Source organism: Telmatherina bonti (assembly GCF_933228915.1).
Source record: "Telmatherina bonti genome assembly, chromosome: 6".
In the NCBI taxonomy this organism is placed as follows: Eukaryota; Metazoa; Chordata; class Actinopteri; order Atheriniformes; family Telmatherinidae; genus Telmatherina; species Telmatherina bonti.
Genome location: NC_136624.1, coordinates 26,352,882 through 26,367,201, shown reverse-complemented (window position 1 = coordinate 26,367,201; position 14,320 = coordinate 26,352,882). Strand labels below are relative to the sequence as shown.

At 36.1% G+C, this 14,320-nt stretch overlaps 2 protein-coding genes across 2 annotated transcripts in view; both read right to left on the bottom strand.

Annotated features, from left to right (window-relative positions):
- The window catches only part of iars1 (isoleucyl-tRNA synthetase 1), a 57,804-nt gene extending 49,644 nt beyond the window's left edge, over positions 1–8,160 (bottom strand). The window contains exons 1-8 of the mRNA XM_079242508.1: positions 8,116–8,160; positions 7,318–7,441; positions 5,179–5,335; positions 4,973–5,092; positions 4,794–4,876; positions 4,145–4,262; positions 3,877–4,024; positions 380–467 (exon numbers count right to left, since the gene is read on the bottom strand). Coding sequence (XP_079098634.1) covers positions 380–467; positions 3,877–4,024; positions 4,145–4,262; positions 4,794–4,876; positions 4,973–5,092; positions 5,179–5,335; positions 7,318–7,436 — 833 coding nt within the window. The 5' untranslated portion in view covers positions 7,437–7,441; positions 8,116–8,160. The remainder of the gene's footprint in view (positions 1–379; positions 468–3,876; positions 4,025–4,144; positions 4,263–4,793; positions 4,877–4,972; positions 5,093–5,178; positions 5,336–7,317; positions 7,442–8,115) is intronic.
- A 1,342-nt stretch (positions 8,161–9,502) lies between these two features.
- On the bottom strand, positions 9,503–13,636 carry rpl29 (ribosomal protein L29). Its single transcript, XM_079242975.1, has 4 exons — positions 13,605–13,636; positions 13,120–13,172; positions 12,960–13,024; positions 9,503–9,735 (listed from the first exon to the last, which is right to left on the bottom strand). The coding sequence occupies exons 2-4, from the start codon at positions 13,154–13,156 to the stop codon at positions 9,643–9,645; spliced, it is 195 nt and encodes a 64-aa protein (XP_079099101.1). The 5' UTR covers positions 13,157–13,172; positions 13,605–13,636; the 3' UTR covers positions 9,503–9,642.
- Positions 13,637–14,320: the final 684 nt, after the last annotated feature.

The window sequence follows — 14,320 nt, the reverse complement described above, 5'->3', positions numbered from 1 at the left end:
TATAATATGCGTCTCTTAAGTTATAACTCAGAAGAAAACTGCAGACAACAAATATAAAAGTTTGGTGCAACAAAAACTAAAACAACATATGTCACCATTAGCCATAACCAAAAGTGAATCAGCTAAAAAAGATGCAAACCCTTTACGGTAAAAATGTGCAATGAAATTTTAACCAAGAGTTAATGGTATCTGATACTGGTGATTCAACAGTAGCCAAGCAGGAGTGCACTGTTCCAGTCTTTTATACAGTATAGTTATTATTCCCCAGCAGCCCAACACACTGCTGTGTGCTGGTGCCAACAAGCTGAAATTTCTATATTTAGAGTATTAGTCATGTCTAATTTTAATACTTCTTTAAAAACCAGTGTTTTGTACTCACTTGTCCAGAAGAGAGTATTCACTCTCAGATTTGAAAAGTGCTCCCAGCCTGGCCTCCATCATAATGTAGGTTTTGTTTGTGGTGTTGTCTGTGAGATAACGAGGGGGAACATGATTTATTCCTTACTGGTCTTTGCATTTTCTTGTCAATTACAGATCAATTGAGGAGTTTTTCAATCAAATCAAGTACCAATCTTATCAGATTCAAGTATAAAATGAAACATCTTTTAGCAACTTAAGTTGGCTTAAGTAGCCAAGTTAGGCAAAAATCCTTGTTGCCCACTCGGTCTGTAATAACAAACATTTTGGGAAAGCAAACCCCTTTTTCAAAAAAATGTAATGGTAAAGGGGAGACTCTGGAAAAATAAAGAGACACACAGACTAGCTGGGACAAACAGTTCTGAGGAGGGCAAAACAGACTAACAGTGAGACGCAAAAAAGAGCAGAGAGGGCAGCATCAATAAAAGATGTTTCTTCCCCTCAGTGGTGTGACAAATAACTGCACAGCTCAGACTCGCCGCAGCTGACAGCCCTCCACTCAAACAGCGACAAAGGCAGAGATGGACTGAGAGATGAATAAGAACAATGAAGGACAAAAACAGGTGGATGTGAAGGCACAGCGATGAGGAAATGAGGAAAAATATTGAAGTGAAGATAGAGTAACAGAGGAGGGGGGTTAAAAAGAGAGACAGTACTGATGCAAAAAAAAAAAAAAAAAAGGAAGACACTCATTGGTATTCCAAGGCGGTCTTCCATGCAGCACCGCACAGCCGGTGCAGGCAGGATGGCATACTGTGCTTCAACAGTGCCCCCTGCAGGAGCAGCTGGAGTACGACCAGCCAACAGGAATCTAGGTCATCCATTTAAAAACCCTCCTGTTTCTCTCACGGGAAACCAAAAACTACAGCAGGAGGGTAGCAGAAAACAGTAGCCACCTCTCCAGAGTATCTCTTTTTCATAGCTGAACAAGGACAATGCTTTTTTTAAGTGGCCTGATTTAAGGTTCATCCACATTTTCAGGTTTGATCCATGCACAGTCATTGCCACAGTCACGCTGACATTTACAAATCGGTCAGATATTTAATCTTTTTTTTTTTTTTTTGGGGGGGGGGGGGGGGGGGGGGGGAAGTTAATCACAATTTAACTATTCTTCTCTGCAAGATTAAGACATTCAATAAATAACCTTGCCAGTAAAAGCGTTACAAGTCATATTAGTTTCTTATGCAATAAAAAGATATGCAAACTTATACAGCCCAGTTCAGGCCAGAAGTTCCCATCAAGACCATCTTTCTGATAGAATAAACTGATCTAGCTTTGCATGAAACATCCTCTTTATTATTCTGACTCTCCTTCCCTTATTTAGCAAAATCAACACACACACATCAATTCCCATTTCATGCTTATGAGCTAATCTGGCTTTTGCATAAGCAAAGAGTGACCAACCCCACAGTTTTGACCAGATACCCAACCAATCAGAGCTCAGAGGCTTTTTTAGATGATCTCTTAACAAAGTGACAAGAACAAAAAATCCTGTCACAACGCACAAATGTAAACAAGTAAAAATAATACTTAAAATATCTTTATTTATTCTTCTTAAACCATAAAAAACGTGTTTGTTATGACATTGCATCAGTGTTCAGCCATCAGTAAGCTCATCTTTTAAGCTATAACATGTACTCAGTGTTTTATATTAATTAATAATATTTTAATGTGATCAAATATGGCAATGGCTGTTTTCTTTTTTTTTTTTAGTAATCTTCTCTTAATTGTTATCTATTAATTTATTAAGTTATCATTGTTTAATTTACAAAAATAATTCTAAAAGAACAGCAGAAAAGCGGAACAACACAAACTGTTGACATGTTGACCTGTTTTATGAAACAAGAAAAATACTACAAACTGGCTCATCTTTGGATTCAGTCAGCTGGCAGACAGATTTATTTCTAGACATCTGATGTTGTAATATTGTTAATTATGAATAAAAACTTTTAATATTTGTTAGTAATTCAAAGTATTTTCTTTGCAAAACATAAGGTGTCACACAAGTAGAAAATCAATCCTAACTAACCAAAACAAAACCAAGTTTTGGCCCTATGACTCTGTACCGAGAGTCTGGCCTTATCATTTACTTTGTCACAGGTGTGCTAACAAAAAGACATAGGTTTACCGTGAAGGATAATAATCTGACAGTTTGCACATTCTCAACCTGTTCCAGGTGCCAGATTTATTGCAAAAAAAGATGAAAAGCTTTTCCACTAACAAAAATACAAGCAAATGTTGCCAGACGTTGTACTCAAAATTTGTTGCATTAAAATTACAAGAGTATTTTTTTTTAGGGGTTTATATATTATACACATAACCCTGTTGTACACAATCTGATGCTTGTCTCCTTGCCCCCTAATAAATACCAGGAAGCAGACAACTATACACCAATAATTTTGACACATAACACTGTAAAAAATGGTAAAAAAAAAAAAAAAAAAAAAAAAAAAAAACTTTTTTTTTCTAATTTTGTTAAAAAGGACAAAATAAAGACTTCAGATAAGATAAACTGAACTTTTCTCCCTGGTTTTTCTTCAGATTATTATTGAACCCTTTAAATGGTTCAGTGATCACCACCACAACCTGCATTCCTTTTCATGTAATCACTGAAGGTCATCCCCCTGACTGCATGCTGAAGGTGCCCTGTTATCTTAAAATAGGCCCAACAGTGAAGTTCACTTGAGCTGATCTACAACTAGCTTGTCTGGGTTCGCAGTGGACACTTCTTGCCGTTTTTGTATTATTATGAAACTCAAGTTTATCAATTTAGTGAAAGCTTCAAATGTTTTTTTTTTTTTTCAGTGATGTCACGAAATCATAACAGTTATTTAAAACTGACCTGGGATTAAAGATTATGGGAAAAAATAAAAGATGAAAATCTCATAAAATAATTACACAAATTTCTCCTGGAAATATATTATTTAATATAGTCCGATATAAGTCTGTGTATTAGTCCAGTTTGGGATCATGTAGTTAAATCATATCTTAAAATTCCACTTCTTCGGCTTGATCTAGAAATGGAATCCATTAACACAGTTCATAAACATCCACCAAAACACCATGATATTGTGAGGCTTTTCTCTGGGTGCAATTTGCAAAGGCAGCACTTCTCCTCGTCTGCTAATTTGTCCTAGTTTGTTCTTTCTTAATTGGAAACACAAACATCAGCTGACACTGTCCAAAACACTAAACCCACCAGGGAAACTAGATTTTCAGAGAGAGAATTCCTGCCTTAGGCTATTGGGCAACAAAACAACCAGACCTGATAATTCAAATAATCCACAAGGCAAACATGTTTTTGGGACATAATGATGAGTAAGACAGACAGGAGCAAGAATGAAGTCTTAGATGGTAACGTATTCATGACAATGCATTTCAGATCAAAAACAATCTTAAGAACCGCACAGTCCCATTCAGAACATCACTCGTTTTCGTAACTCCTACCGCCCCACTTACCTTTGACCTTGACATACAAAAACTCTGGGTTGACACAGAGCGCGAGGTTGCTTGGCAATGTCCAGGGAGTGGTTGTCCAGGCGATCAATGCAACATCCTCATTCTCAATCAAAGGGAAGTTGACAATCACAGAGGGATCCTGAACATCCTGGAAATTTGAGAAAAAAATATATATATATCATTTTCGCTCTGAACCCTAAACAAAATATCTTAAAACAAAGCAGTGTTACACCAGTAAAGGGTTTGCTGAGTTGTGTCCTGTGCTGACCTTGTAGTTCTGATGGGATTCAAAGTTGGAAAGGGGGGTGTTGCAGGCAGTGGAGAAAGGCATGACTTTTACTCCACGGTATACCAGACCCTTATCATAGAGCTGTTTGAACACCCACCTTAAGAAATAGGAAAAAGGCATATATTTATTTACACACATATAGTATGTTTGATTTACAAATAAGGAAGGCAATAAGACAAGATATCATATGAATTGCAAGCAACAAAAGCCGCAAAAAAATAATCTATCTATCTATATATCTATATATATATATATATATATATATATATATATATATATATATATATATATATATATATAGCTCTAGAACTAAATAATAAATAAGAATACAATGATCTGAAAATTTTATACACCAATATTTGACTAAAACTAGAAAATATAAGTTGCTGAAAGTAAAATATTCTGCCATTTCATGAAAAAAGTTTATCTTGAATTGATGGCAGCAGCTAGCAATACACAAAAAGAAAGAGCTGAAGGAAATGAAGTGAAATGGCTGCATATAAAGACAGCTTAGAGAGGCGGACTTTCTGCAAAAACATTGTGTCCAAGTTCTGGAGCAATGTCTGTAAAATGTTTCTCTGTATAAATGTATAATGTTGCAATATGCAGGATCTGCTGACATCCATACCAGACAGTCTCCATGAACCATGGGTAGAGAGTCTTGTAATCATGACTGAAGTCAATCCACCTGCCCATTCTCTTCACTGAAGTCTAAAAACAAAAAAGATCAAAGACCATTTGATATCTGAAATTTGATTAAATATGAACTTAACTGGAGTCAGAAAAATGTTGGTTTCCTTTACTCACCTCCCATTCGTTGGAGTATCTCATGACAATGTTTCGACATTGCCTGTTGTATTCAGCAATGCCCATTTTAGCCACATCTTCAGGACCTTTGATGCCCAAAGTCTTGTCAATCTCGTACTCCTACACAGACATATAGACCAGGACAGATCGTAAACATTTAGGTTTACAGCGACAACATGAATATAAAATATGAGATCAAATCTTACCACAGGCAGGCCATGACAGTCCCAGCCAAAGCGCCTGTCCACGTGGAAGCCACTCTGGTGAGCAAAGCGAGTAACAATGTCCTTAATGGTGCCAGCTAAGATGTGACCATAATGGGGTAGACCTGTGGCAAAGGGAGGGCCATCGTAGAAGGTGTACCTGATGGTGAGACAGGCAGCAAATATCATCTTAGACTTTTCTTACCCATAAAACACAAATGCTCTCCTTGTATGTAATTCATTAAACATTGCATAATGATACACCGACTATAGAAGGTTTGCGTATGCAACTAAGCACACTCTAATATTCATGTAGGTCAATGGTTCCATGCAGAAAATCAGCATCTTCGATATGACACATAGCCATACAGTGTTTTGTGTTTTGTAATAATTGCTCATCTGTTGTTACCAGATATATATAGTAATTGGTCATTAAAAGGAATACATTCAGCTTGCAGTCCTACTCTCCAACTTTTTAAGCACTAAATCTTTCACCTGGGCATTTTCTGTCGGACTAAAGAAGAGTTGATGCATCTGGACAAACAAGAAACTGTGCACATGTTTGTCAATGTTTAAAGGGGTGCTATTATGGTATTTCAGGTTTTCTGAGCTTTCTACAGTGTTACAGTGTTGAATCCTCATCAAACGTGTGAACGACACTGTTTTTTATCACCAAAACGCATGTTTGAGTTTGAGTTCCAGCACTCTTTCCGTTTGGTTTCCATGGTGATGAAAAACGCGTAGTTTTAGAGTTTTTTCTACTTGGAAATCCTTGTGACGTCCCGGGGGATAAGGTTCGGTGATTGGTTACCTTCTACTGGTTAACAAGGGCATGTACAAATACATCAGGCGGGAGGAAAACGTTGGATAAAGTTATTTCCAACGATGGCTGGTGAGTTTACCAAAGAGAAACATGCTGCTGCATTCGTTGCTGTGGGTTGCTGTTTTCCACTTTGTTTTCAGGCTCTGATTCAGGTTCCAACATGTAGGGCTGTATGCTATGTGTTGACATTGTATTTTGTTTTTTTATTGAGTTTATATTAGCCTAATCCTTCTGTTTATGAGATGTTACAATGACGGCAAAAGCAGTTGCGGTGCGCGCTCTCGATGTAGTGCAGAGGTGGGGCTTAATGCGGAAGACTCTCAATCCACTCGTTTTGCCCACAGGCTGATCTGACAGCCTATGGAGAGGGTCGGTCTGAAGTAAATAAAGCGATTTGTAACAATAACTCGATCAATCCCAGCCCTTCTGGTCTCAGAAATAAAAACAAATTAGCCTGAAATGCACATAATAGTTCCACGTTAAAGTATTTGGCATGGGATAAAGAAGAATTTTGTTGTATAAAGAAATTTAAAGGTTGGTTGAAACCACTTTTAACCCTTCCTTTTTAGATTTAAAAAAGGTCACAGTCAAAGACAGAAATTAGCTTCTGATCCTTCCTGGATCTTTAAAAGAATGGCTGCAACAACCTTACGCCTACTTCTCTGCAGACAGATTAAATCCTTAAATTGTTTACTGGCCAAAATCAATGTCTGCATTTGTATACATGTTATGATTGGTCTGTTACAACCCCTGCTAATAATCTGGCAAAGAATTTTAAATTCAAAGCATGGAAATGACTTTTTGAAGTGTCTTGAGCCTTTTTGATACAACGGCTACAGTTGTTGCAATAGGTATTCAAAACGGTCAGGCAGTAGAATGCATTATTTGTTTGAATGCAAAACACGATTTTAACTCTAAATGGGAATAATTCTTACACAATGTCCATTTAAATTAAATTAACAATTGTTTTGAATTCAAGTTTAAAATCAGATTGCATTAAAGATGACAACACATCATCATTCATCCCATGTTTTTTAAAAAAGAAAATTATAGCTGAATTAACAAGTAACATCCTAAACCTACCTTCATGTATGCATTTTAACATATAACAATTTAAATATGCAAGTTTGTCTAAAAAATGGGGGTTTCTTGTATTCAATAAACTTGAATAACATCTGAAATTAGTATTCTTTTGAGTACAGATTGTGAAAAGATTCTAAATCAAAATGCAATCCCAAAAAATACAAAGAATTGTGTGGTATCTGTTGAGTCAAACCCCTTCTCAACAAATAACTATAAATCATATGCAGTTGAGTCACCTCGGTCTGTTCTTGGACTGTTTGAGGCATTCCTGGAAGCAGTCCTTAGCTTGCCAAAACTTAAGGATCTTCTCCTCCTCAGCTGGGAAGTTGATAGACTCAGGAACTGGCTCCACCATGATGTCTGTATAAATACAATAAAATGAAATAAAAATAAAGATTTTTTATATATATATATATATATATATATATATATATATATATATATATAAACTAACCCGTTCCATTTTATATTAAATTATTTCTTATTGAATATCCCTTCACCAGATCACCTTCTATACACACAAGCACACACTTGGTGACCTTTTTTTTTTTTTTATTATTTTTTTTTTTTTTTTCTTCCCTAAATTAAACCTATGTTACATGGCATCAATTCGTGAACATAAGCCTAAGCAGTCATCCTGAGTGCCTCCCACACTCCACTGGTTCTCCCAGACCTGTCAAATTTGCAAGTTAAACTGTAATAAACACCACATTCCTATCTCTTTTCGTTTTTACGCACTTAAGTCAAACTAAGTGAATCATTTATTTATATGGCCAATATATAATCACCTAAACTTTGACTGTTGTAATTCATGAAATCACTTTTTAGCCGATGGCTCAAAAGACTGACGTTCCCTTGTTGTTAGCTAGCAGGCTAAGCTAGCAGGTCGCTGAGTTAGTTAGTTATTAATAATACAAACCGCCAAGTTTACTAAACGCCACTTTCAAAAGTTGTCATTTTCCAACAGACATTGGCAAAGTATTGGTCTAATCAAACGTTTCAGCTGAATGCCTAGTTTGAACGGAGGTACTCACATGGTCTGCACCGGCTCCCACGACACGAGAAATGATGCAAGCCAGTCAGACCGTAAAGGGAAGTGACGTAACCGGAAACTGATTTAATGCTCAAAGTAAAATGTTAGAAAAGTTATTGTACTTGAAGCATCTTTCAGTATTGTACATGTAACATGTATTTGTGGCTTCAATAAAGTTTTGTTAAAACAAAAAAAGTAGAACTGTGAGTGTGTGTGTGTGTGTGTGTGTGTGTGTATATATATATATATATATATATATATATATATATATATATATATATATATATATATATATATATATATATATATATATATATATATATATATATCAAGTGATAATACATAAAATTTTGTTTCCTGTTACATAGCAGTAATGAGATAGTCAGGTCCATTTAAAAAGTAAAATAAAGAATTTAAAACTGCAACATTAAGTGGATAGAATATACAAAATTTGCTTGTATAAAATACATAGACCGTATATGAAAGATATAAAGATCTCTATATACAGTCTATGATAAAATACCCCAAAAAGTCATCATTAATGTACATTTAACTCAAAACTCTTCACATCTTTTATCTTATAATTAATGTAGTATTCAAAAGGCATAAATTATCTGTAACATTTTTTTTATTTGCATAATGATCAAACTCAACCACAAAATGAGTCTATCGCCATTTTTACATTTTAATTTAAAACATAGTTGAAGACTTCATGGTTTCCATTGCATGCTTTCATTTAATAAATCTTATCATTGCAACCTCAATGCATATGTTCCATTGGTTTCTATACTCCCATATGTTGCTTTCTTTTCACTAGTTTCTTAGGGTGTTCAGAGCTTGAAGGTTGCACCGAAAGTGAATCAATACTGCTATCCTGAGTACATAAAATCCTTCTTTCAGATTTGGCCTCAGGCGAAGATAAGAATAAACAGATAAGCCGAATTCACAAAAGCTGTACCTATAATCAAATTGCTGAGAATCATTTTTAAAAACCCTTTTGTTTTTCCACATTTAATGGCTTTAGGTGAAAACATATAAAGGGAACATTTTAAACTCTTGTATCAATTGACACTTGTGTACTCTTACTGACCCCTTTGCATATTAAAGGCTTATCTACTGTAATAAATCTTCAAAAGTATTGGAAGGATTTCTTTTCTACAAGAGGGATACAGCTGCTTTAAGATATCAATAACTGGAATCTGTTTTGCATTTCATGTTAATACAAAACTTTTATTTATATTGCAATTGTCTTTCAGGCTATATTTGTCATTTACAGACAATGTGCAGGGAATCCATGCTGTATCTACTCCCTGTTTTACCATTTCTCTGTTCAACTGTTCAGATATTTTCCTATTGTTTAACTTCTTGCTTAAACGCTTCAGACCAAACAAGGTGGCTCATCTTCACTACAATCAGAATGAACAGGCCTTATTAAAAATAAATACACTGTGGTGGTTTGTTAAAGCATTGCTTTATTGTGATGTTCGTAACACAATGTGGACAGACAGGGAGGCGACTGAATGGTGGCTTATTTCTCCTTGGCTGCCTTCCGTGCTGCCTTCTGGCCCTTCTTGTTGTGCTTCTTAGCAAAGCGCATATTCCTCAGAAATTTGGGGTCCACCTGCAATACAGAGGGAAAAAATAAGAGTAGTGATTATTACTAAATGTTATCTTTTGAAAAATAAACCTTAACACAAAATAATGCAATACCCAAACTAATAAGATGAGGTTTTTAGATGTTTAAAAATAAAAACTGTACTGAGTTAGAAAAATAAAACATCTCAGGAAACGTGTAAGCTAAAGTTCTTTGCGCAAGAAGCAGTGGTACTAGTCACCATAAAAGCAGAAAAAACCGGAATTAAGGGAAAAAATTATTTAAAGTCAAAGAGTGGGTTTCGAACTGAAGCTGATCAGCTTTTTACAACAATTTAAGGAGATCTTAATGTGGTGTAAAAAGTATAAAACTTGTGTAAACAAAGCTAAAATGTCACTCAAAACTGCATTTCATTTATTTTTACAAGTCTAAACAGCTTTTAAAAAATTTTCTTAAAAAAACACGTGCAGTTGACACCTGGTAAATATTTACCATTTAAATAAACTTTAAATACATGTTACAATGAAGCAGTGACTACAAAACTATACAACATCAAGGCTTGTTACCAGTCCAATCATTGATTTTTGAACTCCAGCGGTTCTGCTGAAATCTTGTTTTGCAGACAACCAATTAACAGCATTGATACAACTTTTTTTAAAAAGGGATAATACATGTTAATCAACATAAAAATATGTCAGAATTAGTCAGTCTTTTCTTTCCATCTGCATTCACTGGCAGATCAAGGAAATTTCAATGTACAATAATAATGACAGTCAAAGACAAAGATCAGCCGCACAGTCCAACACGGACTCATTATTTACTGCACAGCATGGTGTTCTCTTACGAGGTGATTCACTGCAAAACCCCCAAAAGCGTGAAACCTGAAGCCACCACCTAATGTTCTGATTCAATTCCAGCTTTTGTCTAAAGCAGGAATCACTAATCCTGGTCCTCGAGATCCGATGTCCTGTAGGTTTTCCAAGTGACTCTGCTGGAAAACTTGTCTCAGACAAGCTCTGCTCGTGTCAGCTAAACAAACATTGATTTGAGTAAAGTGTGTTGCAGCTGGGACACTGAAAACCTGCAGTACACCAACCCTCGAGGACCAGGATTGGTGACCCCTGGTCTAAAGAGTTATATTTATCATACATTTCACATTTAAAAGACATCAGACCAACACAGGACCGAACATATGACCAGTGTTTCCCACTCCTCAGGAAGTAAAGTAGGTACTGGCTGTCCTACTAATCGCTAAACGCCATAATGGTCTAATTTGCATAATTAAACAGATACAAGTTATAATGGATGCTGCTGCTGAGAGGAATAACATTGTGGGAGAGAAAAAAAAATAGACAATGAGACCCCAAATATATTTATAATATAAAAACCTTAGCTCAATGTTTGTTTTTCATTTTAGTTTTTATTAAGTGCAGTTTGGTCTCAATTAGGCATCTACAACATGTTTTAGTACTTCTAGCTTTTTAAAAATGCTTTTGTTCAAATTGCTGATAAGTAGACATTAATATTTGACAGCAAGTCTGTATGGGATCAGCCAGCAGCAGCTTTGCACATCATTTTCAGTCTGGTTATGGAGCAAAGGTGTCACCTCCTGATTTAATTGAAGCTTGAAGGTGGGACTGCTGCTGCGCAAGGGCCGATCCTTTTCAAAGTGTTTTAGATGAGGGAGGGTTATGCGCATCTACGATGCTTATTGAAAATAAATCAAATTTACCGGCTTTCGTGGCAGGCTCTAAAAGTCTTAATAACAGCAGGAAAAAGTTGCTAGATTTGTTGCTAGTTGCTTCTTGGAAAAAGTTAATGTTTGAAAATGGAAAATCTAGTGACAAAGTCGCCATGCTGGCAACACTGCACATGACAAGTTACTGAGACGTTGACATTTTAATGGTATGGCGATCTGTAGCGTCCTCTGATGCATAAATTGTGAGATTTGTCTTTAAACCGTGAGGAAATGGCTATATGAAAGGCTTGAAAGCTTTTTAACTATTCAAATTGTTCATATCTGTGCCTTCTAACTCAACTGTGAGAGGAATAAATCAATCGCAATGTGTACTTATACTCCTTTTACATGCATAAACAGGCGTCAATCATTTACACATGAGAACAAGTTTTAAACTGCTCTCACACCGCCATGCACACTTTTTGTTGGGACGGTTGTTGCGTTCACCAGAGGGCATGCAGACTTCACCTCAGCGTTCTGACACTCGCAAACATGGCAATGGTGGAGGAAATGATGGCGTACATTCTTACAAAGATCCAAAAACTGGCAGAGCAGCCGATGGCAGCTGTTTGTGCGGCCATTTGTGACAAAGTGAGTGAGACTGTAATTGTTCACCACTTGTCCCTAACATTTGACTTCTCTCATATTTGTCCCTTTAACTTTATTCTGTTATTTCTGTTGCCAGGTAACCATGCTGCACTTACTGTCCTGGGTTGTTAGTGTTTGCATAGTGTTGCTTTTTTTTTTATTGTGTTACCATTTAACATTATTCGTTGTTTAATTCCACCTTGCAGGATAGGTGGACACGCTTCCTCATTGCAGGTGTGAGTGACTTCTTAGATTAGTTGATTGGGAGAAACCAAGTGGAGGATTTCCTCTTTTGTAGTTTAAGTGTGGGCTTATTTGAAATAATGTATTAGAACTGGTATTTCTTTGTGTATTATTGTTTATTGTGTATTATTGTGTATTATCAGGTGTGTGTCTAATGGGGTATATAAGTAGTCAGTTTTGGGAGCTCGTGAGGAGAGAGAGAGGGGGAAATGGATGTTAAACTGGTGACTGGTAGATCTTTGAAATTGTACTTTGGACAACTCTTGTAGAATAAAATGTTCATCTTTAAGGAAATCCCAGGACTGCTGATTCTGTCTATGTCTGATCTTCTTCAACCTTGGACATACTACCCCACACCATTAAACACCCTCTTTTTGTCTTGCTACTGTCGCAGGTTGCATATCAGCTAAACTGTTCAACCTTGCCAGTTCAGCTTCCGATGATACTACTCCGTTCACCCCGTCAGGGTACACATCCACAAATGCTCTGAAAACATACTTAATTACACATGCAAATGACATACAAAATAGACTAAATGTTCTGTATCTGTCTTAAAGATTTTCAACAGCTGAAATATGTCCAGAAAAGGTAAAGTCTTGCCAGAGGTAGGGTGAACGAGTACACATGGACCTATTATTTTCAGTAAATCTGATGCATGTCAGCAGACTGTAAGTGAGCGTACCCCTTTTAAGGACTCATAGCGCTGAGATCTGGGCTTCTTAATGCCATTTCTGTGGGCTTTACGAGCTGTTGATAAAAAACAAAAGAAAAAACATCAGTGGAGACAAACCATTTATAGGAAGCAGCTCAAATGAACTACCAGCAGTTTAATCTCTACTTACACTGGTTGTGAGTTGTGTGGTTCTTCGACTTGGCCATTTCGACACTTGTGTATCTAAAAAAGACAAACAAGGCTGAAAAGCTGGATACATCTATGCAAACATCACTACCATGCTATCAACGCTTGTTTCACTTGAAACGCATGAACAGTGACAAATGTCTGTTTAAACTGCGTTTGCTGTTACTGTGCAACACACAGCGACATTCAAGTGCTAAAACACACGAGTTATAAGTAATAAATGGCTGAAATAAACGCGTTTTAACATAATAAGCTGCAGCGGTGTTTCTACTTAGCTGTACAAGCGTTAGCACTTTTCAGGCGTCTAAATGACTTATTAATGAGGTTCAGATATAAACCATACTGCTGCAGCTCTATCATTCATCAAGTGCTTTATCAAATTTCATGCTTATCTGAGTACAAATTTGTGAAATACAAGCAGATTAAAGCCGATTTTAATGACTCCATCACAGTAAAATGATTGTATACCTGCCACACGAACAGACGACAACCGGAAGAGGAAGAAATGCGCCTTGGCTGAAAAACAAAAAGACTCGATTCAAGAAGAAACATTCCCGGTAAGAGATGGTTTATTTTCTCACACTGCCACCTGTTGGTGGTTTCTGATACAACAGTCAGAGGAACACAGTGGTCCACATGGTGTCACTCTCAGACAAAAAGTGTTAATTCCGCATTCTGATTTCTGCCTGGAAGACCAAAGGATCATTTCTTTTTTATAAATGAATACAACAGACTTACAATCTCTTTTGTTTATAATACTCCATGTTCCTAAATGTTCATATTCTGGCAAACTTTAAATTAAAAATAAATTTCACTACAATCGAATGATAGATGTGATAAAAAAAGCAATATATATGCAATAAATAGATTATCATCAGTGGCTCCTTCTTGCGTAAGTGTTAAGGTAATTCAAATACATTTCATATTTTGAACTGATAAACTAAACCTTAAGAGCATTTTCAGTAAATAACATATTAACTTCTATGTCAGTGAATTGAAATTTGATTGTGAAAATACAAAAAAGGAAATATTTTGACATTTTTTTCTTAATAGTGACATACATGGCATGCTACAATGAACATGCCTCAAACAGCTCCTGAAGTCCTTTTACATCAAGAAAAGAATTCCAGAAAAAAGACACAGGGAGCAGAAAAAACACAAAAATCTGTACCATTTCTGTTGTT

Coding starts and splice junctions, on each gene's coding strand:
- rpl29 (XM_079242975.1), bottom strand. CDS start 13,156: ATGGCCAAGTCGAAGAACCACACAACTCACAACCAGT. Junction 13,025..13,119: donor CCACACAACTCACAACCAGT/GTAAGTAGAGAT, acceptor TTTTATCAACAG/CTCGTAAAGCCCACAGAAAT. Junction 9,736..12,959: donor GCTATGAGTCCTTAAAAGGG/GTACGCTCACTT, acceptor TCTGTATTGCAG/GTGGACCCCAAATTTCTGAG.